At 43.4% G+C, this 26,973-nt stretch overlaps 1 protein-coding gene across 1 annotated transcript in view; it reads left to right on the top strand.

Moving 5' to 3' along the window:
• LOC126272457 (NADPH oxidase 5) overlaps positions 1 to 26,973 on the top strand; it is a 1,112,602-nt gene that overhangs the window by 55,262 nt on the left and 1,030,367 nt on the right. The window contains exon 2 of the mRNA XM_049975335.1: positions 381 to 903. Within this exon, the coding sequence (XP_049831292.1) occupies positions 667 to 903 (237 nt within the window). The 5' untranslated portion in view covers positions 381 to 666. The remainder of the gene's footprint in view (positions 1 to 380; positions 904 to 26,973) is intronic.

Genomic DNA, 26,973 nt, shown 5'->3' with positions numbered 1-26,973 from the left:
GACGAGGGTATTGGAAACTTGGTACGACGCTATGACAAATATCGAAGCGGAGTGGTGACTGTGTAGAGAAGTAGCTGGAAGATCTACCAAACTATTGCAAGTAAAACATTTTTGGCTTTAATTCTGATTTCCATACCGCGACCAGTTGGATGTTTCTTTCTGAATAGCCCTCGTAAGTATTCAGTAAAAGATGATCAGCCACCACAAGAAACTTGAAATCGTATCATGACTTAAATGGATGTTCCATATGTTGAGCAATGACAGGTTGAGAATCCACGTTCCCCTCTCCAATGTAAAATAGTAAAGATTGTCAAAATGTACAAACCATTAAACATTCAGTGCTGTAAATGATCCGTAACGTTTGCTTTTATCCCTGGTAGGTGACGTGTTGGTGACGTCAGAGGCGAGCACTTGGCGGCGGCGGGTTCCCGGACGGCCGCGGGCGAGGCGAAGCCCCCGGGCCGGCGGGTGTCGAATGTGGAGCAGCGGCCGGCCGGCCCGGTGCCGTCAGGAGGCGCCGTGACGTCACGGCGGGGCTGCGCGCTCGGCGCTCGGCGCTCGGCGGGCGGCGGTCCGCGCGGCGGCCGCAGTGTGTGTGCTGTTGGGAGTGCGCGCGCACGTCCGTCCGCCAGAGACGAGCACAGCCGACAGCCGAGAGTCGCAGAGATGGCCGCGCCGCGCATGTCCTGCATGGAGGAGGAGAGCCTCCGCGAGCGCCTGCGCGCCGCCCTCCTCAAGCAGTGCGCCGACCTCCTGGTCGCTTCCGCCGCCCACGCCCCCCTCGCCGCCACCGCCTCCAACGCTTCCGCGGCGCCGGGGGCGGCTGGGGCCGCGCCGCCGTCGCCCTCGTCACCCGCCCCCAGGCTCAGCAGGGACGGCTTCCGACGCGCCTTCCTCGACAAGGTAGGCCAGGCCCAGGCAACAGAGGGGAGCATCACCAGCGGCGCTGTCGCAGGGCGCAGAGGAGAGATGCAGAGGTCGTTGCAAAACCACGAAAGACGCAGTACACTGCCCCCACTTCAAACTGTTCGCAAAACCACAACTGTAGCTTTGCTCGCAGTTATTCGATAACACGAAGTATATATCATTTTAATTAGGGATGTAGACATTTTAGGGGATTATTTGGACTGCGCTGAAGTAGACAAAGAGCACTTGAGCACTTGGCGAAAACAGAAAGGAGTACGGAATTCGTATGGCTAACATCGCAAAAACAGGTAGCCTCTTTTTCAATTCTGTTTTATTTAGAAAAATTTTTTGTTTACGTCATTGGAACGAAAAAAGATTTACCTTTTGTCCATATGCTTAGGACCAGAAAGAGTGCTTACTCTCGTTCACTTACACTTCTTTTCGTCTATAAATGACATCATGTGGAGAATTTGACTACAATTAAGCTAATGGATTAGTAGAAACATGTGTCATCACTGTCAAAATCGTTTCGCAAAGAAACAAGAGTCTTTGCATTTGTATGATTATGACAAGTGCAGACAACAATATTTTTTTATGATTTTAATTAAAAAACTGTGTGTATCTTGCGTCATGTACTCGGGTGTTAGCGTCGATGAGACTTGCAGTTTAACAGAAAATAATGCAAATTGCGATCTGAAGAGTGATACGAAATTAAATAGGCAAATCTGCCTCTGTTCCAGATAACTATGACGGCAAATAATAGATTTCTCTCTTTCTCGAGCACTCGACGACAAACTGCGGACTGTCATCATCGCAAGCTTATTTTACGAGTCTATAACTACATTTATAATGGCTACGCATTTGCGTGCTACAGATGTAAGACAAGTTTAGTAGGTACGTGAGACTGTATGTTCGCAATGTGCTGAAAGAAATGCAAGAAGTGCCTGAAAAACAGAGGCATTTGTTCTCTGCATATAAACACTCACATAACAGCAATTTTACTCCTCTTAGAAAGCTCTTCACCGTAGGACACAGATGGAGCAAAGCGTTTTATAATAATTACTTAGCTTAAGAAGACGAATATTTGAGCTGAAGAAACTATCACGGTTCCACATATAAAGGTCTTATTTGGTGACATATTAGGACCTCATTTTGTACCTGACATAATCTGTGGCGGAATTATTTAGCTCTTGATTAGTTAATAGCGTCTGAACTACGTTAAGTGAATTCGGCGGGCGAGCACAGTTCACTATAATTGTACGATTAGAAGAGTAGCGCTTTCTTGGAATTTTACCGACGGATTTTCAAAATACATGAAACCCATGTCAGACTCAATAACAAAGGAGACCCTGACTGCATGTATGAGCCCCATAACGCGGAACTGATGGGTTTTATTCTACTTGTCTGTTGTTCATAGGCTCCGTCGTACATCGACCGTAAAATACGAAGAGACCAAGGAACAGCGGTATATATTGAGTGATACAAAAGGAAGAGTCATTCGAGCATAAAGTACAGTAAACATGGGCTATGAAATGGGTACCGTACGAGCTATAACAGTTCTTTATCTTCGATAGCGTGAGACAAATATTCCCTGCTGCAAACATTCTGTCTTACATAGATTGAGAGGTGAGAGTATGGACCAAAATAAGATAATAGTAAACAAGGCCTCTAAAGCGCGTACCTTTAGAGATATGAACACCTATTCATTTTCACTACAGCGAAACACGTTTCTACTGGAAAAGATACTCATCGCTCATGTTTACTAGACGTTTTTGCTTCGGATGATCGTTCCTGTAATATCTCTGAATTTTGATCGTTCCTCCTGGGACACCCTGTATAGTGATGTCATTATCTACGTACCTTTCTAAACATTGAACGGGTAACAGCAGCATGACGTGATCTTGCCTATAATAATTGACTTCAGTTCAGTAATTAACTTCTTCTGAAACATCAGTTAAAACGAAAAGCAACAACAACAATGAACTTGTTAATTTCTCATATACTGTGAGTGACAAATACTACCTTTCTATTCCGCGAATCACCTTGGTAAAAGATAGCGTCACGGTTTGTTCTTATCTTTCCTCGTTTCTTTAACTCCAATGTATGTAAGTTCTGTAGAATTCTAATCCAATTACATCAGTGATTCGTCTTTACATTTGTCTGCAGTACCAACTGGAAGATATTTCTTCATTAAATGACCAAATACCCAGCTGATTTAGAATACGGCATTGCATCTGAATGGTTTTTATTTCTTAATAACGCATGACCCCATATGTGTACAATATAATAATCCAGACAATACATATCTGGCCAGTGGAGTTCGCCCCTCGCGAACGTTGTGACGACGCTGTTGTTGCCGCCAGCAAACAAAAATAGAGGCACAAGAAATTGAACGCCACTTTCACCGCTCCCAATACTTAATGGTGTCTCGCAGACGGCCAGCAACAGCCTCCGAAATTCACGCCCGCCTCGGTCCTTATGGAGGGTAGAACACCTTCACCGGATCAACTATTAAAGTTATTGTGCCATCTGTAAGGTATCTCTTTCCAGAAGGTTCCTTGTGCTTCGCAGAAATGGCCGTAAAGTGGAACTCTTACATGAGCGCATAAGTCGTCTGCAATCAGAGCCGTTTGGAAAGTTGTTCGTTTGCCGATTTGCAATCTTCATATCTCGCACTGACCAAAGCCTTGGCACATTTCCTGCGTGCCAACGTAACTGGGCGCTCTACAACGCCGTAATTTAGTTCGGTTAGTTTCCTACACATATTAATTAGTAGCACGGATCTCGTTTAATAATTGAAAGCCATTATTTTCATGAGCTTCATTACATTCCACTAGTCACATTTTTCTTATACTGTCTTATCTACAATTTGTGACAACAAACATATAAAAAACATGCAATCTTCATGTGGCTTCACACAGTACAGTATAATAAAGATGTATGAAAGACTTTCGTTTAGACGACTAATCGATTAACAGCTCCTGAGGTATGATAGATAAACTAAGTGAAAATAACCATTATTTACTGGGAAAATTGGTTGCATTTATCAGTTCTTGCTACTTGCGTGGTAACAGTGTATCCTAGACAAGACGAAGATCAAAGTTTAGTAAAATCGAAAGAGGTGCTGAATAACCTGTTGCACTGGCAGAGTTTAGGCTCGCATCCGAAAGGAGTAGGGTTCAAAGCTCCGACCTAGATGTAGGTATTCCTTAGTTAACGCTCGGGCGGATACTGGGACGGTTCGTTTAAATAAGTCGTGATCGATTCCCTTCTGCTTCGTTGCCCGTTATAATTGTGCGTCCTCAAAGACGACACCGCCGATCTTAGCCGAGCTTCCTCACTTCGATAGAATTATACGGCTCCGAGTGAGACACGTGCTTCAAGGCATATCTGTCTCAAGAGATTGCATAGTGTTTTATTTTGTGGCCTTTTCGAAGTGAGTGCTTTACTTGTTGTATTAGGCGCCTTATACTGATGAAATTACAGACTGTTACCAGTAAATAGTTTCAGAACCTGCATTATTGAACTCCTTAGCGGTATATGTGAACATGTAGGTTTCATCACAGGGGTGGCATCTTGGTGTGTACCCTTTATTGCACCTCCTATTCGTATCGAGCAGTCAGTTTTTGTTGTTATTGTCGTTGTTGTTCTTGTGTTGTTCGTTTGCAATATATCAGAAGAATGATACAATGCTTCATAAGGAAATTAGTGATGTTTTCAAAATTACTTTCGCAAAGCCATTTCCATTCACCTGAAACTTGCGATTATTCATTTCTGTTTATACCGAAAACTCCCTTCAAGTGCAGTTTTACGATCTTCTGGTTGTGCACAAGTTAAATATGCGTCACGTTTATTAATATGATTTACAAAAATTCTACGACGTCTGTAAGTCGCTGACGCTGCATTGGAGCCAGTGAAGTCGTTTTTTGAATAGTACCAAAACCACTATGTGACTTGACGCTCCCTTGGATCCAGTGAATATGTTTTGTGAATAGTACCAAAACATTTACGTGGCTGAGTCTCATGTAACTGGAAAGCTGCAGACGACATGTATGCATGGAGACGTACGAACATACTAAAACTTCAGCAAAAAACCATTGAATGTAGAAAGACGTTTATCAATTGACAGTTGCGGAAACTTTGTATCTACTGTGAGACGCCGGCCGCTTATGGCCGAGCAGTTCTAGGCGCTTCAGTCCGGAACCGCGCTGCTGCTGCGGTCGCAGGTTCGAATCCTGCCTCGGGTATGGATGTGTGATGTCCTTAGGTTAGTTCGGTTTAAGTAGTTCTAAGTCTAGGGGACTGATAACCTTAGATCTTAAGTCCCATAGTGCTCAGAGCCATTTGAACTTTTTTTTTTTTTTTTTTTTTTTTTTACTGTGAGACAAAGGGGTTACGGTTGGGGATTATTACTTTAAAATTATTACTTTAAAATCCACTGAGAGCTGGACAAAAACAAGCAAGTCGACCCAAAACAAGCGTCCAGAAGGAAAAAATTATGTTTCTGTTCGCTACGTACAGAGAAATGTTCTGGTGTAAGGTCCTTACTGCAATAAGACATATTTGCGGTACAGTAACATCAGTTTGTGGGAAACTAGTGTATGTGTTTATTGAGCTAGGCTGAAGAGAAAGTTGTTGATAAATGTAAGGGAGGCATATGGTGACGCTAAATAAATTAGCAGAACTGGTAGTTATATGGATACTAAAAGTGTTCTTAAATCCACTGTATATCTTACTAGCGTATGTTTTAGTAACCACATTTACCCATGTTATACAAGCGCTGTACATGGTACACTATAAAGTAGCTGTCGTCCAAGTATATTGACTTGGGATTGAATATTTGCGTCTCTGTTAAGTTATAAGAGCGGTCAGAGTGTGTGTCACAGGGCGGAACAGAGTGGAATGCCCAGTGCCGCTAGACGTTCTTTCTTGGTATGAGGACTGACCGGTGGTACACTCAGAAGCAACTGGAAGAAATCTAGCTGCTCACAAGGAGAGGTCCCTGCGGGTGGAACTAACTTTTTGAAATCACATATCCAGTGGTGTAGGTTAGGGTTCCAGGTGCCACACCATGCAGCCATTCGCACGAGTTAGCCCTCGTTTGCGAGTAATCGTTAAAACAAAATTTTCATTCTTTTTGTGATTGACTAAACCTTTAACATTATCATTAGTTTCTAAGCGGTGCCGTAGCGTAGAGTTTAACTTATGAAGATAATGTTCTGAAGATTTTGGGCTTGAACTCTGTTGCCTGTAATCTATTTTGACCTTATCGAAATGAATGTGATCGTTATTTGACATACATTATTTGATTTAATTATGATTTGTTTCATTTTTAATCCTTTGCCTTGCCTTTCTAATCACTATATTAACTTTCTCCTTTGCTCTCAGTTTTTACTTCATTTTTCATTTAGAATATATGTCCATGTGATTTTAATTATTTTTATCTATCGTGATATTTAAGTAATTGAAAATACCGATCGATAACACAAAAAACAGAAGATGCATAATTTATAGCGGCTTGCAATGTTGTCAAAAATTTACATTTCGTTACAACTAGTAAATTTTTTGCATGATAATCATCATACAAACGTTTCAATCTGTAATTCTTCTCGTACCGTGGACAAAATAACGTAGATTAAGATTTGAACGAAACAAGCTTCATAAACAACGGAAATGGAAGAAATTACACGGAAGTAGAGTCATAAAATTGTTTAAAAATCACATGGATAAAGATTACAAATAGAAGACGAATGAGAGGAAATAAAAAATGAGAGGAAGGAAAAAACTTAATATAGTATTTAAAAAGACGCGACAAAGGACTAGGAATGAAAGATATGATATTTAAACTGAGTAACTGATAGAAAACAACGATCGCTGTAATATCCGTAAATACGAGGAAAAAAACTAGGTTGCACCCGACGGTATTCGTATCTTCAACTTTAAGCGTATCAGCCATATAGCTTAAGCGCTATGCACCGACGCCATTTTCAATTACATGACAAGAAGTACTGAAATTTTGTATTGATGATTAGACGAAAACGAGGGCTCACTAATCTAAATGCCTGCAAATGTGATACCTGGAATCCTAACCTACATCACTGGATAGAGGGTTTCAGAAACTCAGTTCTACCCCTCGGGGCGGTTACAACGAGGTACCACTGCCATACTGCCATTCATTGATGATTGTGGCAGAGCATGAATGCCTTACAAAGACATTAGAATTTTCTTGAGCCTCTGACTCACCTCTATAGTAACTTATTTGGATATGAGGAGAGTGAGGAATTATCATAGTACATTCGCAATAGAAAAATTGTGGGTAAATTAGAATATAATTCCGTATCAAAATTATCCATGTGAACTTGGCGCCAATTTGCAACCTTATTTACGATGCAGAAAAACTGTTTGTTATATGTAGAAAAGTATACAGTCCGCTTATCAGAGTGAAGCATTATTAACAGTGGCTATTTGACGTCCACAAGTCGAATAGATCTGCAGCGCAAATGGCGTTGGCTCAGATAAAATACAACTTCACTGATACGCCAACCTTGAGTAAACATAAACCTCACAACCTCTTACCAGACAGCAATCAGTATACCTTGAAGCAGACGAGAGCAGTACGAGTAGCTACTTAGCAGGAAACTGGTAGAGAAGTTACTGATGACGACAATATTAAGGGAAAGGTATTCGGTGTATTACTGGCGTCTTCCACAGATATTTAAAATATGTATGTAGCTCCATGAAATAATGTTTTGAACGTCGAAAATTATAGGGAATTGTTTATTTATTGTCTAGTTGCTTAAAATTACTGATAACAACCGTTAGAAACCTGTTATGTCACTATAAAACTCTTACTTAAATTACGAATTAAAAAATAATCGTGGCATTGCTGGACTGTAGTTGGTTGAGCCACCTAGTAGGAAGGGGTTGTATTCCTCTGCATGGAATGGTCGTTCTCCCATGCAGTAAATTTCAGTTAAGTCGTAAGTTATTTTCAGAGTGTCGCTGACAGTGTGCGGCAAGGTGTTTGTACAGCGCTTTGTCGTGTCTTTTGTTGTGTGGGGATGAGAGAAGGGAGGAGATAAAACCTGGTGCCGGTGCAGAGCCCACTTGTCTATAGAAGCACAAACGTCTGCGTCTGACGAACCGATCACCAGCAGCAGTGGCATATGCCTTCATTCCATGAGACACGACGGAGAGGTTCCGGTTTCAATCCAGGATATTGACCCAGAGTCTACTGATCAGAAGTTTTACGCCATCAACTCTCACCTCCTCACCCAAATTTCCTCTAAGACCAGGATTCGAACCGGCCATCTGCTATTCGAGCTTCTCCGCAATGGCCTGCCTTAGCGACCTCGGCTACGGGGCCGGTAATTACGAAGCAATCGTTTATAAAACGTATCATTTACTGTATCGTAGTGAAATGTAGGGTGTTATGGTTATAAGTGCAGACAATGTCATCATTAGTGTTGTAGTTGGCAGGAGAGCCAGCCCGTATACCTGAAGGAGGCCGAAATGCACGCGTTTTAGCTCACGCAGGCTGGCGTGAGGTCTGGAACATGACAAGGGAATTAGAATTGAGAAAAACGGACGTAGCTGGTGGAATACTTAACTATAATCCATTAATGAAGAACGTCGCTCTTTATGGTACATGATTCACAATATCAATAGTACGGATACTGGCGCCTTGCTAGGTCGTAGCTGAAGGCTATGCTAACTATCGTCTCTGCAAATGAGAGCGTAGAAGTCAGTGAACCATCGCTAGCAAAGTCGGCTGTACAACTGGGGCGAGTGCTAGGAAGTCTCTCTAGACCTGGCGTGTGGCGGGCTCGAACTGCAAACACTGATACTGGCGACACGCGGGTCCGACGTATACTACCGGACCGCGGCCGATTTATAGGCTTCCACCTAGCAAATGCGGTGTCTGGCGGTGACACCACAATTAGTAACTTAATATGTACTGTCTTCGGTATGTTAGTTGTTTTTTCTCAGCGTGTAACAGCCTTCCTGCAAATATGTCACATAATTTATTTCCTAAAGTTTTCTGCACCGTCGTAAATGCACCACTAGATGAACTATACCTGTGATGTAGACTAGCCGTTTTACGTGCATGCGTCCTGCTGCCCAGGGGAAAATAAGCGTTAATGGCTTGCTCTTGCCACGTGTGCTTAGAGATAATAACCGAGCTTAAAAACATAGTACTCCTAACAGCTACATTCATTAATCTGCAAATTACGCAAATACAGATGTAATATTGTTCAGTACACTGTCCTCAATACCAATAAAAATATCTGCACTTATACACCTACCATGTCTTGTATGAAAACAGAAACATTCGATAAGTGGTGTCGTTTGATTTAGAAATCATACGTGGGTGTGAAAATTGAAAGCATAATTCGTGGCACATAATCGACGTCAACGCAGTAACTACAGGGACAGACCGACCCAACAACTGCAAACAACAGACGCTCATTCAACCAATTAGTTGCAAGCAGGCATTGAGTAGTGTGCGTGCGCCTATAGCGTGACGACACCGTTATGTCACGAATCGCAAAGGTGCAGCATCTTTACATCGATAGCTAAAGACTTTCACCATACGGAAGAAGAGAAAGTTGTGTACACAGTTTTTCGCCCCACACCATGACTCGCGAGCAAACAGGATGATGCTTAGACGCCTGCCGAGATTTGATTGAAAAGCAAACCGACGGTAAATCTTTTCTGAAAAAGATCGTCAAGGGTGATGACAAAACAACAAAGTGCAGAAATTCACATAAGATCAACGTTCTCAAGACGTAAGTGAGCCGGCCGGTGTGGCCGAGCGCTTCTAGGTGCTTGAGTCCGGAACCGCGCTGCTGCTACGGTTGCAGGTTCGAATCCTGCCTCGGGCATGGATGAGTGTAATGTCCTTTAGGTTGGTAAGGTTTAAGTAGATCTCAGTCTAGGGAACTCAGGACCGCAGATGTTAAGTCCCATAGTGCTTAGAGCCATTGGATTTTTTTTTAAAAAAGTAATTAACATTCTAGCCAATGTGACGGACGAACTGAACAAGATCCCAAAGAAGTACTTCTCTGACAGTTTCACGTGGTTGTGGGAACGTTTTGTGCGTTGTACTCAATGGAGGAAAATTATGTACAAGACCTGAAGCAGGGCCATTGATAGGTGTTTTACCGCCCCAGTCGAGAACTGAAAGATGACACAATTTCTCTTTTATTACTACCGACCTTTCGAGTATCCCACCTCCGCCCTCTTCCCTCCAACCACCACTGCCAACATACAATACAGATCTGATATTATACTTTTAATCGTTAATCTAAAGTGTTCAGACATTCTCAGTTTCTGGGGACTGTCCTCAGTTTAACTGGCGCATGACAAATTATCTGCAGAGACAAACACAGGGGCCGACGGAGGTATGGTGTCAAGTCGCAACATGATCGCAAGCCAGTTTACGAGCCGGCTCCAACGCTTAAAATAAACTAATCAATGTCCCGTTTGTTTCCGTTTTGTACTCAGTAGCGGCTGCTTTAGTTTTGAGGTAGGTAGAGGCAATTTGTTTACTTTCGTCAAAGTAAGTAAAGACTACTGTTCAGAACGCTTTTGAAAAAAAAATATTAAATTTTTCCTCTTTCTTATTTTTCATCCTGATTTGCTTAATTTTTCCCTGTTTGATTTGAGATTAATTTTTTTCGTCCTTTGCCGCTCCTAAAATTTCGCCGCCCTGTGCAGCTGCCTAGTCTTGCCTAACAGTAGAAACAGCCGGGACCTGAAACGCTAAAACCATCTTAACTTTTGTCTATTCCTTTACTAATCCAGTCTCGGAACCTTTTGGACTGACGGGGCAAATCACCGGACGCTTTCGATTAAACGTTATTACACCGTCGTGCAACATCGACTACTATTTTCAACGTTACAAAGAAGACGGAAAGGTAATAATGATCCTGTTATCAGCTCAAGACATAAGTATCACGTTTCCGACGAGATTGAAATCATCAAATAAAGACGCAAATTACTGTGTTCCCAGGTACAGTAAATTATATTGGTAGGGGTGCAGCCAGACATAAACGGACTTGTATACGGTTTGATGATTTAGCGGGGCATTTATTGTGTGCGCGAAAGTGGCGGCGGTCGGAGCGGAAGCTCTCCTCTGCACCCGCCGGCAGCAGCAGTCAGCCGGTCGCCCCACCTGTTGCTGCAGGCAAGGTGGCTGCAGCCAGCAGGTGCCTCGCCGGTCTTGCGCTCCGAGGCACCGGCGCCAAAACAAAGCGGCGCTCCGCCTCCGCATATCCAGAGGGACCATGCTTCTTAGCTTTCGGAATGACTGAAGGGACGCTCTCATCGTGTATTCAGTGCGTTTAAGCGCTTCTACTAAATTCGAAAAATTGTTTCTTCCGTCTTCCTGTTGACAGTTCTTTAATTTCAACTGCAGATAAAATGAAGTTTTGAGTTGATAAATCATTCTTCTTCGAGATGTATGTTGCATTTACTTAGCGCAACGAACTGTAAAGCCTGTGTCTTCACTGTCATGTGTAGGCTAATGAAATTGTTTGTTTTACGAGAGAAAACGATAGGCTGTCTTAAAATAAATTTTGCGTCCTTTTAAAGACAATATCGGCCTAAAATGACAGAAATTTATAATCTTCATTGTGAGTGTGGCAGCAGTTGCGTTTGACAGTCCATACGGAGAACCGCGGACCGGAACATTAATGTCGCCGGCCAGTGTGGCCGACTGGTTCTAGGCGCTTCAGTCTGGAAACACGCGACCGCTACGGTCGCAGGTTCGAATCCTGCCTCGGACATGGATGTGTGTGATGTCCTTTGGTTGGTTAGATTTAAGCAGTTCGAAGTTCTAGGAGACTGATGACCTCAGAAGTTTAGTCCCATAGTGCTCAGAGCCATTTGAATCATTTGAACAAAAAATATTATTCAAATGACTCTGAGCACTATGGGACTTAACATCTGAGGTCATCAGTCCCCTAGACTTAGAACTACTTAAACCTAACAAACCTAAGGACATCTCACACATCCGTGCCCGAGGCAGGATTCGAGCCTGCGACCGTAGCAGCAGTGCAGTTCCGGACTGGAGCGCCTAAAACTGCTCGGCCACAGCAGCCGGCTGTAATATAGTCAATCACATGCCACCCTCTGGATATTAAAGAGGGTGTATCACCAGTTTCATGACAGACAGACGACGATGGAGCCTCGGCCGCGGTTGGCCTCGCGGTTGTAGGCGCGCAGTCCGGAACCGTGCGACTGCTACGGTCACAGGTTCGAATCCTGCCTCGGGCATGGATGTGTGTGATGTCCTTAGGTTAGTTAGGTTTAAGTAGTTCTAAGTTCTAGGGGACTAATGACCACAGCAGTTGAGTCTCATAGTGCTCAGAGCCATTTGAACCATTTTTTTGATGATGGAGCAGTCATCGAAATTTTTGGATTTTTATCCGAATTTGCCACTCAAGTTAACCGAGAATTTCTTATGCATGGGTTGGATAGTTTGCATTATTAGAACTAGGTCAATAGTCTTCAGCTTAAGACATAAATAACGTTCAAACCAATAAAATTTATTTCTTTGTATGATGATACACGTGTTTGGGTGGCTTTTTAAAGAAATCGATTTATATGATCTAAATCCAATTTGTTAGACATCAATATTTCGCCGTCATGAAATTTAGCACTTTTGGATAATCTTTCGCTCATAGCGGGCCATTTTACTTATGAGTGTTACCGTACTCCGCCATATCATTACAGCATCAAAAAAGTTTTGAAGTCGATCCGTTTGTGAAACATGTAAACTTTGTCCCATGTGTTAAGTTATTTAGGTCCCAGTGTCTCATGTAATTAGTACAAAAATGTCACTTTTTCCGGCCTTCACCTAAACGGACAAGTAAGAGCACACAAAAACCTGTGGTTGTTACGTGCAGGGGCGCATGCTGCCAGCGTCTGGTCCTCTCTTCCTATGTCGGAAACTAACGCTCAGCCCGTTATGGAAGAATTTAACTTGTAACATTGACGTACATTCTCTTTCTGTAAGTGTGTGCTCATAGGGACGTCCTCCGCCTGACCGAACGGAGAAAAATTAGAGTGAATAACTCATCTAAAGTGATTTATTCTGAAACAATTTTATTTCAGTCAACTATCGCCATATAAAACTTTAATTATAATTAGTGTTTTAGACGCATGGCCAATGATGAAGCAGTTCGTGAAGAACGTTTGACGAGTTACGCACAATAATTGTAAAGAATCGAATTTTCTCATGTTGAGGAGAAGCGATCTGTTTTATTTCGTAAAAAGCTATAGCCAAGATTTCATAAATACTCCTTTATTTTCGAGTACCGATTTCGGCAGACTTTTCCGTCATTATTCAAAAACATTTTATAGGAAAACGTTTTGAGTGTGACTTGGACTCTCATGTCAAGTTGTCATATTACTGGATAAAATGTATAACGTGCTACCTTCCGTGCCTAATAGCCGCGCGGGGTAGCCGAGCGATCTAGGGCGCCTTGCCACGGTACCCGCGCCTGCCTCCGTCCGATGTTCGAGTCCTCCATCGGGCATGGGTGTGTGTGTGTGTGTGTGTGTCTTAGCGTAAGTTAGTTTAAGTTAGAATAAGTAGTGTGTAAGCTTAGGGACCGATGACCTCAGTAGTTTGGTCCCACAAAACCCTACCACAATTTAAATTATTAATTCCATGCCTAATAAGACAACTTGACATGAGGTTCTAATTCACAATGAACACATTTCCTGATAAAAAATTTTTGAAGACGAGATAATGGTAGCAATGTGTGTCGAAACCGGTTGTCGAAAATAAAGAAGTATTTATTCGATCTAGGCTACAGAAAGTTTTTTACTGAATATGAGGAATACAGTCTAAACCTCCTATATTAATGTACATTTTTTGCTGTGGATGACGAAAATAAACATTTAAGATCATTTGCTTTGTTTACAAGTGTAATTGGTACAATCTCCTCTGATCACAAGCCCAGTAACATCGTCGTTTTGAAGCAACGTTTTTGCATATTATCTACTGTGTGTATTGAAACAAGGTTTTCTGCTGAAGATGACTAGATGGAAACTTGTTAGCACATTGCAAGTTCTGCTACTTGTCCGTTTTCATGAGAAGTATTTAATGAAATGAATGATACTTCACATAAATGATGATGTAAACACTCTGTTGTAGATCGCAAAGATGTCAGCATGAGTCAGGTCGTGAGGCCTGATCGGGTGAGGTGGCGTACTGCTCATGCATAGGTGTTATTGATACTGTCAATGAACTTTGTTTTACAAGTTTTAAGATTTGATGCGATGCAGCAGACGAAACGTAATTACAGGCGGCATTATTCACATAAATGCACAATGATCGCGGACTCATTCAGGAGATTTATTTTCTTTAGTAATAGTGGAAAGGCATGGTTGCTAACACTGCTGCCTGCCTAAGGCACAGTCCAGAGTTGGATTTGAGGGTCGGCAGGCAGTTTTAATCTGTCGGTCATTAGAGCTTATTATCCTTTGTAGTGTGAAAGTGCCAATCTGTAATCAAGATATTGTTTACGATATCTTTATTTTAATAGATTAAAATGGTTGTGCCAGCATTTCGTGGTCGTGCGGTAGCGTTCTCGCTTCCCACGCCCGGGTTCCCGGGTTCGATTCCCGACGGGGTCAGGGATTTTCTCTGCCACGTGATGGCTGGGTGTTGTTTAATGTCCTTAGGTTAGTTAGGTTTAAGTAGTTCTAAGTTCTAGGGGACTGATGACCATAGATGTTAAGTTCCATAGTGCTGAGAGCCATTTGAACCATTTTTTAAAAATGGTTGTACTGTATTGCAGAACATGGTCATAAGCTGTTATCACAGAAATCGTACATGGGGGGCTTCCTTGTCTCAATCGACTAATCGTGGCAAATGTGTCTGCTGTAGCGCCCGTGGCGTTTTATCATTCTACTGAAACTCGGTAGCCATTAGCGGTTGTTTGTGTTTATAAATCCGCACCAAAATGTATTCTGACGATACTTAACGGTGAAAGTAAGGTTATGATGGCCTATCATTCTTACAAAACGTCGAAATATGGTAACAACAATAAGTAAATGAGAATGATAGTGAGCTTTATTAATGACTAAAGCAATGCTTATAGAGAGTGTTCCTAGGTAAGGGTGCTATATTAAATTTTTCAAATTGTAGAGAACTCCGTTAATAGAGTGAAAGTTTGGTCCAAGCATTTCAAAATGCTTGCAACTATTTGTTTGAGAAGATATATACATACGTACACCTCAAACTACATTTTGAAAGAAATAAGTAGCGCCATTTTTTTGCTTCGTTCTTCGGTCTGTATGTGCAAAATATTATCAAAAACTATATTTCTCTGTCAAGGGAGTTTCGCGTTTCGTCAGAGGATAATTCAGTTATCACGACAGAAACTCGGGTATATTAGGTAAAGTAAAGTGACAGACGCTAGTAAGACAGGCGTTGTGCGTAACGGAAAAGCTGACTGTTGAGAGCTTACGTTCGAACCACGTCGGGTAGTTTATTACCTTCTCCAACTTCTCCACTTCTGACGTAGTGGCCACAACGAGAGAATCAGATAACTTAGAGCTCAAATGGGGGTCTATCGACGGTCGATCTTCACGGTACCGCTCGTGAACGGAACAGGAAAGGCTGAATGCGCAGTGATGGCAAAAGTACCCTCTGCCAGAAGCCATGAGATCGCTTGCGGAGTATAGGTGTGAATTTATTTAAAAAAGAGTTTCGATTAAAAACTACTTTGTCTATTTACGTTATTACCTACGCAAAATGTAGGCTCTCTCTTTGTCCAGTTACTGTAAACTCTTTTCTTGCGTTGTAAAAAATCAAATTTTCATGCAGCCTTCGTAGTATGTTATGAAAAAAAAGGAATGGTACAGTAATGATCAAGAAGACACAGAGACACACAACCGATTACTGTAACATCTGTTAACAAGGAGAGACACGACGTTGGCAGACGGCGCCACTGCTCCCCCTTTTCTGTGCGAGCGCAGTCATCATACCTAGACTTTTCGAACCGTACGCTCGGCAGCAGCAGCAGCTGACCATTGACGTTACCCACCTACTCTCGATGTGACAGCCTGCTGATTTAGACGCTGGCAAATGGAGCGCACTGTCCAGGAGCAGTCAGTTTAGACAGATATTCGCTCGTGTGAAACAGTCTGAAAACATCAGAAGGTTCATGGTTATTTTATCTTTTAGTTTTCTTTTTATCGTTTTCTTTCTCTATCCATAAGGGGGAGGGTGGATTATTGGGTTCTTCTTTTCGACTGGGTCGTGATTTGGTTTGACTTGAGCAGGGAGAAAAAACAATAAAAGCCCCAGCCCACTATTGATAACGTCGAAACAGGGTGTATCTTGTAGTTTCACTCCCCGTGATTGCAGTGCAGCCAACCAGTGCCCTTTAGGAGTAGCAGGAGGCTTTTCGATCTGGGGTTGATGCATAAGTTCCTCGCGTTTTTCTACAAGTCCAATAAACACAACAGATATAAATAACAGAGACTTTAGTCATCAATAATAGATTGCCTCTCACTTCTGAAAAACTGTCTGCCAACGTAGGGGTAACTTTTCGATTCTTCGACTGTAGAAATCACATCGTTTTGAGGTGAAGAACTCGTCGAGCCATGTTCGGAGCCCATTTTCATCCGGAAAGCAAGTTCTTTGAACGTTGCTCGATAGAGAGCGAAAAAAGTGAAAATCTGAGGATGCAAGATCATGTGAATAAAGTTGGTGCGGAATGACTTCCAAACCCATCTGCTGTATTGTGTTTTTTGTCAGTCTAGCAGAATGCGGGCGGGCGTTATCGAGTAGCAGCACTTCATGGAGTCTTCCTGGTGTTGGAATGCGTCCGCAAGACGTCTCAGTTGTTGACAATAAATGTTAGCTATTTCTAGCACACTAGGCCATCGCTGCTCCACCAGATGCATAACATTACCGTTTGTGGATGCAGCAGGTCTTTGTACGAGGAGCTGTTCCTTTATTGATCTCAGCCATTCCTTTCTTTTCCTTTTTTTTTCTTTTGCCGGCCGGAGTGGTCGTGCGGTTCTAGGCGTTACAGTCTGGAACCGGGTGACCGCTACGGTCGCAGGTTCGAATCCTGCCTCGGGCATGGATATGTGTGATGTTCATAGGTTAGTTAGGTTTAATTAGTTCTAAGTTCTAGGCGACTGATGAGCTCTGTAGTTAAGTCGCATAGTGCTCAGAGCCATTTGAACCTTTCTTTTTTTTGCTTTTGTCTTACAGCATACCCCACCAGTACATCCAATTTTTGAACCTTCCCCACTGCATGCAAATGTCGCACAGTGGTCAAATGATCACAGTTCATCACATCTTTCAGTTCTCGGGCACACAGAAGTGAACAATTGTGGAATAATGTGCTTAAAAGATTTTCATCAAACCACGAAAGTCTTCCTGAACGTCTAGAGTCAGCAATGTCAAACCGGTCCTCCTTAAAACGAGAAAACCATTTTCTTGCCTGCTCTGTCCAATGGCATTATCTCCATAGACAGCGCAAGTGCTTCTGGCTGCCTCTGCTGCTGTCACCCCTCCATTCAACTGAAACCCAAGAATATGTCGGAAATGTTCTGATTTATCCATTTGGCACTCCATTTTGAGTGTTCACAGTTCAACCCAATATAGCCAAATGAGAAAATGACAATATTTAAAATCAAATAGCAACAGCGAACTACAAATAAAACATTACAATCGATAAGTAAATAATAAATCCATAGCACCCAGGATACCAACATGCAATGTAAAACGCTACCAAAATTTATATATAGGGTGATTCTTTCCACCGTGTACAAACTCTAGGAACTGATCGATGGAAGGATACGGAACAAAGAAGATCTGTCCGCAAACGCATGGTTTCCATTCTAGAGACCATTTATTGAATCATACTTTCTTACAGACTCTGCGCTCGAATAGGCGCTGTAGCATCCAGCCATAATTACATTATGCATAGTTTCTTCCTAGAGGGTGCTACTGTACCTCATACTGTGCCCTAAGTGCCCTCTCCTACCATAGACATTGGTAATGTTGTACCCGATTTATTTATTTTGCTGATTCACCTTCAATTGGATGTGAGACAGCGTTGTACACGATGGTTCCGCATTTGAATCGAGAGCTTGCCGACCTGGTGTATACTTACAAAAAGGCAAATGGTAACGGACGCGGACTGCAAAGTTGTATCAGGAGGCATATCCGGTCCGACAACCACCACAGCATTAAATGTTTACAACTGTGTTTCGCCATTTGTCTGACACAGGGTCGTTTCAGCAAGCAAGAAATTTTGAAGGATGTACCCGAAATCTTCGAACAGCAAACTTTGAGGAAAATGTGATTAACACTGTGGAAGGCGCCCGCCGTGTCAGTACCAGGCAGTTGGCCCACCAGTACAGGGTAAGCCAGACGACCGTGTGAAACATTCTCCATGACAATTATTATTACCCTTATCATTCACAGCATATGCAGGACCTACTAGCGACAGACTTTCCACATCAAAAGCAGTTTTGTCACCGATTTATCCACCAGGCAACCACAATTCCGAGATTTCTGTCATCCATCCTATTCACAAATGAGACCACATTTACGCGAAGCCATATCTTCAACTTTCATAACAGCCATCTGTGGGATAGTATGCAAACCCCCACAGTATGGTGACAGCGAATCATCAGCGTCGGTGCAGCCAGAATCTATGGGCCATGAAAATTGAGGACGGTATTTTGGGACCAGTCTTCCTTCTACGTCACCTAACAGGTCATTCTTGCGCGTGACTTGACCTGCCCTGCTGTAAGACGTACCGTTGTCGATTCGGAGGATTATGTGGCTGCTACATGATAGCTCCAGTCCACTTCGGAGTTAACGTGCAGACACATCTCAATCGTGTCTTCCCTGTTCGATGGATAGGACGAGTGGGTCCAGTTGCATGGCCTGCTCGTTCACTGGACCTCAACCAGTGCGAATTGTGGTTATGGGGCATCTCGAAAGTATCGTGTATTCAGAACCCATTCCAGATGTAAAGCCATTGGAGCAGCGTGTTCATACTGCCTCTGACACTGTTCGGATGCAGCTTGGCCAATGTCAACGTGTAATACAGAACACGATACGGCGCGTACATGCTTGCGTTGAGGCACGTGTAAACCATTTTCAACACCTACTGTGTTGAAGAGGCCCAAGGGATGTCTACTGGCCGTCCTGTCATACTCTGCCTTATGGCGAATGCAGACGCGGTGTGGAGGTGCGTATCGTCTGGATACGTATGGCATCATTAGCTTGTCATATTTTCGTTTCTGGATCGTAACCCAATATTCTATGCCCTACTTCTCATCCAGGATTGATTTAACCATAGGCTTACTGTTAGTGACTGTTGTCAACGGCCTTGCTGTACTGATAACACTGGTTCCCGCCAATCACCGAAGTTAAGCGCTGTTGGGATTGGCTAGGACTTGTATGGGTCACCATCCGGATCTACCAAGCGCTGCTGGCAACGGCGGTCGATCGGTGCCAATGGCCCTTCCGAAAACGGCTCAGATAGAGTCATTAGTAACGGGTAGGACAGGTTTCGGTCCAGCGGATAGTAAGGCTTAATCTAGTTTGTTCTGTTTTGACTCTGTATAGATTTGGGAGGCATAGGATCTTTCCTCAAACTCAACCAATCGTGTATCTTTCCGAAGCACTAACGGTTGATATTTCCAATATTCATCTTATGACCAAGGGTAAACCTCAAGAAACCTAGACCTAAACAGGGATGTTAATCAGTACGATAGGAATGCTAAAACAGTTGTGCTCTGAGATTCACGAGTCGGTATTTCTGCGGACGTCATCACAGACAGGTATCAGGGAATTGAGGACAGCTCTTGGAGCTACATCAGTGCTGCAGCCAGTGCGCCAATTGCTGAGAAGAAGCGGCGGCGGCGGAGGCGCCCGCTGGCCGCTCGGCTGGGACTCGCCGCAGTCCGCGCTGACTCAGGCAGGTTGGTTCCCGCGCGGGCGCACGCCGCCATTAATCGCGCATAAATCTTGCGGCCGCGAGGCTCGCGGAATAACTCGCTGCAGCGCGCCGGCCGATTAGTCACGGGCAGGGGATAACGCCCGCGCGACTCACTCCAGGTACAGCGACCAGGGCGGCGGGGCGTCGCGTGCTGGCCGCTGCGCACCCAGCCGCCTAACACACGGCAATCAAAAGTCTTATCACAAGCAGCTATCTCTATATCGCGAAGCATTCGGTTATAAAATGCGAACTTCACGTTTAGCGATCGAGCATACTGTTCGCGCACAATCGTCATTTTCTGGGACTGGCTTTCAATAAGTAATGGTACAGATTTTTTTCTCGGCCACTATCCACTGAAAAAATACGCAGTTTGTTGTGGGACGTTGTGGGATATTCCCGCTTGAAAGCCAATAGTTTCATGAAGTTCCGATAGGAAGCTATGCTATACGTAGCCTTCAAAACCAGAGCATCGCAGGTGTTCAGTAGGTTCAGTAGGTTAGCAAACAAAAGCACGGTGAGTCGTTGGCGAGGCGTCTGTCGTCATCGCGGCAAGGTCTCGCAAACCTGTCTGATCTCCTACATGCTGGCAGAATGCACGCAGGTGTGGCTCCTGCAATGTTAGAACGTGCGAAAACTCTCATTCGAGGTGATCGGGGAATCGCCACTATGTACCTCAATCTGCAACTGGACGTCTCTGTTTGTAGTCCACACGTTGGGATGCTTAGAAATGTATGTCTACTGGGTTCCTCGCCGCCTAACAGAAGACCATAAAGAGCAAAAAAGGAAGATCTGTACCGAACGGCTTGCGCTTAGCGAGGCTAATAGTGACAATATTTTGTCGAACATTCTTACAGGCTATGTAACATGGCTTCATCACTTCGGACAGGAAACGAAATGGCGATCCATGGAATGGCACCCTCAGCTGATAAAACCATGGCGACAGCCTTCTGGGACTCTGAAGGGGATATTCTGTTTGATGCCCTCCCTCATAATGTACCGTGTTGCCCTCAGGAAATCTGAGAAACGAGTCCAGAGTGATCGTTGCTACAAAAATCCAAAAGAATTTCTTCTCCGTGGCAACGCAACGCGTCACACAGCTCTGCATATCCGAGAGGACCTCACAAAACTTAAGTGGACTGTTCTTCCTCATCCACCCTACAGCCGGCAGGATCTCGCAATTTCTGACTTCCATTCTTTTGGCCCCCGCGGGAAGCAGTACGTGGATGACGGGGAGATTATCCATGCGCAAAACGTTGGCTCTGACATAGGCCAGTAGAGCGCTACCATGCGGTCATTCACGTCCTCCCAGTAAGGTGGCGTAAGGCCGTAGCATTAAACGGAAATTATGTTGAAAAGTAGGGTTTTGTAGACAAAAGGGTGGGGTATAATGTGGTGTATTGAAATCCTGAATAAAACCAACTTGGTTCCAGAAAAAGGTGTTGCACTACTTACTGAACGCCACTCGTGTAAGTACTGCAAGTGAATAACGACTACAAATCATGTCATCTTATCAATGAGGGGTTCAGCATATTGTTGAACAGCTTAGTACCATGGTCACTTGACAAAATTTATCCTCTGATGGCGACATCTGGGACCTTTGACATCTCATTTGCTTATTAGAATGAAAGACTCAGATTTGTAGGAACGGTTGTGAGAAAATGCAATTTCCTTTACAGATTTAAAGGCTCTATTGCGGTGAATTTTAGAATATTGTTCGAGTGTTTGGCATCTACAGCAAGTAGGTATGACGACAGGCATCAAATGCTAATAGGATCGTTACTACTGGGCATAGCCGTGACGAAAATGTAACACAAATGCACGAGAAACTTAAATCGGTTTCCTTAGTAGAAAGTCGATGTAGTTCTCACGAAATCCCTGGTGGGCCTTTTAGAGAACCTTTATTTTAAGAAGACGGTGCCGCCATCACCACCGTATATCTCGTGTAGGGGTCATTACAAGATTAGGGCAGATATAGACAGTAATTTCTTCCTCGCTCAGCACGCGAATTGAATGTAAAGAAAAACAATATTGGTGCAATGTACCTTCCGTCGTGCACCATACAGTCGCTTGCTTAGTACTTATGCAGATGTAGATGCTATTATATGGTACTTGTACAGGATGCAACTGAATAGTAATTCATTCTTAGCATTTTACTCCCACAAGTATTTATCAAATAACAGTACTCTCCCACGGAGTTCTCAAATACCCATTTCATCACAATAAATTCGGCTATTTAATTTCATTGCCCTTTTTGTGGGTAACTTGGTTCAAATGGCTCTGAGCACTATGGGACTAAACTTCTGAGGTCATCAGTCCGCTAGAACTTAGAACTACTTAAACCTAACTAACCTAAAGACATCACACAACATCCATGTCCGAGGCAGGATTCGAACCTGCGACCGTAGCGGTCGCGCGTTTCCAGACTGTAGCACCTAGAACCGCTCAGCCACTCCGGCCGCCTGTGGGTAACTCATAGATTAAACATGTAACACGAACAGTCAGCAGTTGGTTCATCAGTGTCTGTCAGACAGTGCTAGTGAACGAAACAACTTCACAAGCAGTACTCGTAAAATACATCAGATATCAGTTTATTTCGATACTGTAGCACACTGACATCATAATTGTAGCTGTGTGAATCCAAGTATTAAACAGATTATTTTATAACTAAGTCTCACATGTAACAACGATCAATGTCCTCTGGCAGACAGTGCCAAGGAACTAAGCAAGTTAGAAGTTAGCTCCCGCACTCGCAGGATACATAATATCTATTTATTTCGATATCTCGAAGCTCGGTTATCGTGTTTTGAAATCATCGAGTTTTCACTTGATGATATCCTGCACTATACATTTAAGTCACTAAAGGTTTTTTTTTGTACTAAAGTCTCACATGTAAGAACACTAGATTGTTTTCTTATGAGCCTTTCAAGCCATTCCGTTTTCATTTTCTATCGAAAGCAATGACTTGGTCTATGTAAATAAATTATAAAGCTAGTACGTTGATATAACTATAAAAAATGAGATACAGATGGCAGTTCTTCATTTCCTATAACAATAGAGATCATGGTTCCTAAGCTATGGCGTCAGTTATTACGAGGATAATCCCAAAGTAAGGTCTCCTATTATTTTATAAGTACATAGACCTGTTTATTTCTACAGTGGTTTACATCAGTTTGCAGCTTGAATATTTAGCTAATTTTCAACACAATCACCATTTCTGTCCATGCATTTTTGTAGACGCTGTGGCAGTTTTTGTATGCCCATGCCATATCCGCTCGCCACCATGCTGTTCAGAAAGCTATAAACCTCTTCTTTCACCTCGTCTTAGGAGCTGAATCGCTTTCCGGCGAAATGTTCTTTTAACATAGAGAACAGGTGATAGTCACTGGGCGCCAAGTCGTGACTATAGGGTGGGTGGGTGATTATGTTCAGCTGAAACAGTTGCAAGAGAGCAACGGTTTGCCGATCGATGTGTGGGCGAGCGTTGTCATGGAGAATGTGTACGCCCTTGCTCAACATTCCTCTTCTCCGGTTCTGAATAGCCCGTTTGAGTTTTTTCAGTGTCTCACAGTACCTGTCAGCGTTAATTGTGGTCCCAGCGATTCAACTACAACGTCGAGATGAAAGAAGAGATTCATAACTTTTGAACAGAATGGCGGCGAGCTGGTATGGCAGAAACTGCCGCAGCTTCTACAAAAATGCATCGACAGAAATGGTGATTATGTCGAAAAATAGCTAAATGTTCAAGCTGCAAACTGATGTAAACCACTGTAGACATAATCAGGTCTATGTACTTATAAAAAATAGGAGACTTTACTTTTAGGATTATCCTCGTAAATACGAGTTTGCTCTAAAATGTCAGTACGTCTACTGTTGTTCGATAAAACTCGCAAGAGTTGAACAGAGCACCAGTCAGTTCTTGGTAGTGAGATACTCGTCTACTTCTTCTATAGTCACAGAATCTTACGACTTGTGTAGCTACTGACTGAGCAAGTATGTGTAAGCAGTATTAACTTCCTACAAATTTTACCTACCAACGATTTGGTATTGAGAAAAAGTGAACTTCTGTTAATATCATATATGTTCACGTAGTCAGAATATAGTATTAATATTATACATAGCTTTCTTCATAACCTAATATGCTGAATCTGCTTCGAAAGACATTGAACTACGAACACTGTGTTCTCCATAGCGCTCTCCACTCCACTCGTAAAGGGCCTTAATTTTTGCCAAATACTGCTCCATTACTGGTCACTGTGTACGTCCATAGGAGACCTTCTCTTGTCTTGAGCATGTTCAGTAATCTTACATAAATACGACGTCTGGCGTGGGTCTCTTCGCTTCCGACAAGCGAGTTGGTCCGAAGGCGGCTACGTCCTGGTCGATTGTGACTGGAACGGCTCCTCCAAACGTAACCAGACAGAGCCGGCGTGAACAATGCGAAAGGCGTGGCGCGTGGGAGTTAGCGCGGCCGTAGCCTGCTATAAATAAACTTGCACCGAATCTGTTATTCTGGAACACCGCCTGGATTTACGGCGCGTCGCCTGAGGCAACTCATTCCGAGAACAAAGTGGGAGGTTGCCTGGCATCCTACAGGGCGCGGTCCGATTGCGAAGCGAACCCAGCGGATAGTGGAAAGACGCTCAGCGGTTCACCTACCTGTGCATCGACATAAACATTCCGCGAACTACCATGAAATGTATGACGGAGGGTACTTGCTACCAGAATTTGCCACTGCTTGTCCTATCGCGTTGGCAAAAGGTCCAAGGGTTAAATAATCATTTGTACACCTAACAGCGTGGTCAAAACCTGACTGGAAAGATTGCAAGGGTATTGCAGTGGAGGTTAAGCTAAGAAATAATTGTTTACAAAAGAAAAATCGACACGTCGCGCCATTTCCTAGTTATTTAGCATTGAAGTTATCCAATCGGGTCTTCGCGTAGTCAAGTTCAAGCACTGCCACGCACTAATGTGAGGTTATGCTCAGACATCTGTGAATTACCACTTGTTCAAATTCTCTTACTGGTTAAAATGTGCCATTTTCGGAAGTGATAGATCTGAGTTACTTCAGCAAAAGCAAAATTTTTTCGGCTTGAGGAAATCATACGAAGAATACGTTTGGCAACACTGTCTCTGGCAGGGTGCTTGAATCTCCACGCGCGACAACCTGATTGGCTAACTTCAATTATAAATAACTCGGAAACTATGCAACGTATATGATTTTCTTCTTAGCAATTATTTCTCAGTGCAGCCTCCACTGCAGCCCCTTTACAAGTTTTCAGACTCTTTATGACCACTTCTTATACGTGCCAATCTCTTACGCTACGTTCATATGCCTACAAGAGACACCCGACAGAGGCAGTAAAATTGATAGACAGTCTACCTCCAGTAGCCGATCTCCCAACAGTACTTTGCGGCAACCACTTCGGATTACTTCCAAAACGATTCCCACTTAAACACGCTGACTATCGATGTTACTCTTTCATATGCGCTATACGAACCGGTTACGGGCGTTGTAATGCATGAATTCCGCGGATGTGTGTTGTACAGCTTACTTGATAAGATCTGAAACATTTTAACAGTATTCTGAAATGGGATATACTAACGTATGCACTTTTTTTAAGGTTTCACAGCACTTTCTCACAGTCCTTCCAATATACATACAGACGAAGCATTCCATTCGCTTTCCTTTAACATTGATTTCACATGTTCGTTCCGTTTCGTATCGCTTAATGGCGTTACCCTTAGATTTTTGATCAGTAAGACAGGCTTTAGAAATCTACCACTTCTGTCATAACCGAATGATATCCTATAGCTTCTAGCGGTAGAATCCAGCTATATAATTTCTGCAAAGTTGTTATCCTGCGTACAGACATCGTGTACAAGACGATCATGTTTTACTGAATGTTTGTGGATTTCTAACATTTTCATGTAGCTTCCTTTTCTGCCTCTATGAAAACCAGAAATTTAATGCTTATGTCTGCTGTAAAAATCATTGTTGTAACAATCATATGCAAATATGACAGAACGAACGTAGACATTGTTACAAAATAATGACTGAGATCTTCTAACGCAACTAAAAGAAAATTACAAATATGCACAAAAATTTTGTTTATACGAGTAGATACATACATCGGAAACAGTTTTGCATCAACCATGTTCCCCGAACTCCTGAAGAATGACGTTGACTGTGGATATTGTAACACAAATACAGTCCCTTTGACTGTTCAGAGATGTCACTAACCCCGCCTAAAGTTGCATGAGCAGCGTCTATGAGATGGAGGGGAACCGACAGACGATGAGTTCCAGTCATTCCACCAGGAAGGTACACGTCTGTAGTTCAACCATGCCTAGATGGTCAATACCGCGGTTTGATCGCGTCCACATTGTTACTGTGTGGCAGGAAGGGCTCTCAAGAGGGGAAGTGTCCAAGCGTCTCGGAGTGATCCAAAGCGATATTGTTCGGATATGGAGGAGTTACAGAGAGACAGGAGCACTCGATGACATGCTTTGCTCACGCTGCTCAAGGGCTACTACTGCAGTGGATGGCCGCTACCTACGGATTATGGCTTGCAAGAACCCCGACAGCAACGCCACCATGTTTAATAATGCTTTTCGTGCAGCAACAGGACGTCGGTTACGACTCAAACTGTGCGCAATAGGCTGCATGACGCGGAACTTCACACACGACGTCCATGGCGAGATCCATCTTTTGAACCACGACACCATGCTGCGGGGTACAAATGGGCCCAACAACGTGTCGAATGGACCGCTCAGGATTGGCATCACGTTCTCCTCACCATTGAGTGTTGCATATGCCTTCAATCAGACAATCGGACATGTTTGGAGGCAATCCAGTCAGGCTGAACGCCGTGGACACACTGTCCAGCGAGTGCAACAAAGTTGAGATTCCCTGCTGTTTTGGGGTGGCATTGCGTGGGGCAGACGTACGCCACTGGTGGTCATGGAAGGCGCCGTAACGGCTGTACGATACGCGAACGCTATCCTCCACCCGATAGTGTAACCATATCGGCAGCATATTGGCGAGGCATTCGTATTCATGGACGACAATTGG

This window comes from Schistocerca gregaria, chromosome 5 (assembly GCF_023897955.1).
Source record: "Schistocerca gregaria isolate iqSchGreg1 chromosome 5, iqSchGreg1.2, whole genome shotgun sequence".
NCBI classification, from domain to species: domain Eukaryota; kingdom Metazoa; phylum Arthropoda; class Insecta; order Orthoptera; family Acrididae; genus Schistocerca; species Schistocerca gregaria.
The sequence above is the reverse complement of the archived record's forward strand: the minus strand, read 5'-3'. Positions and strand labels throughout refer to the sequence as shown.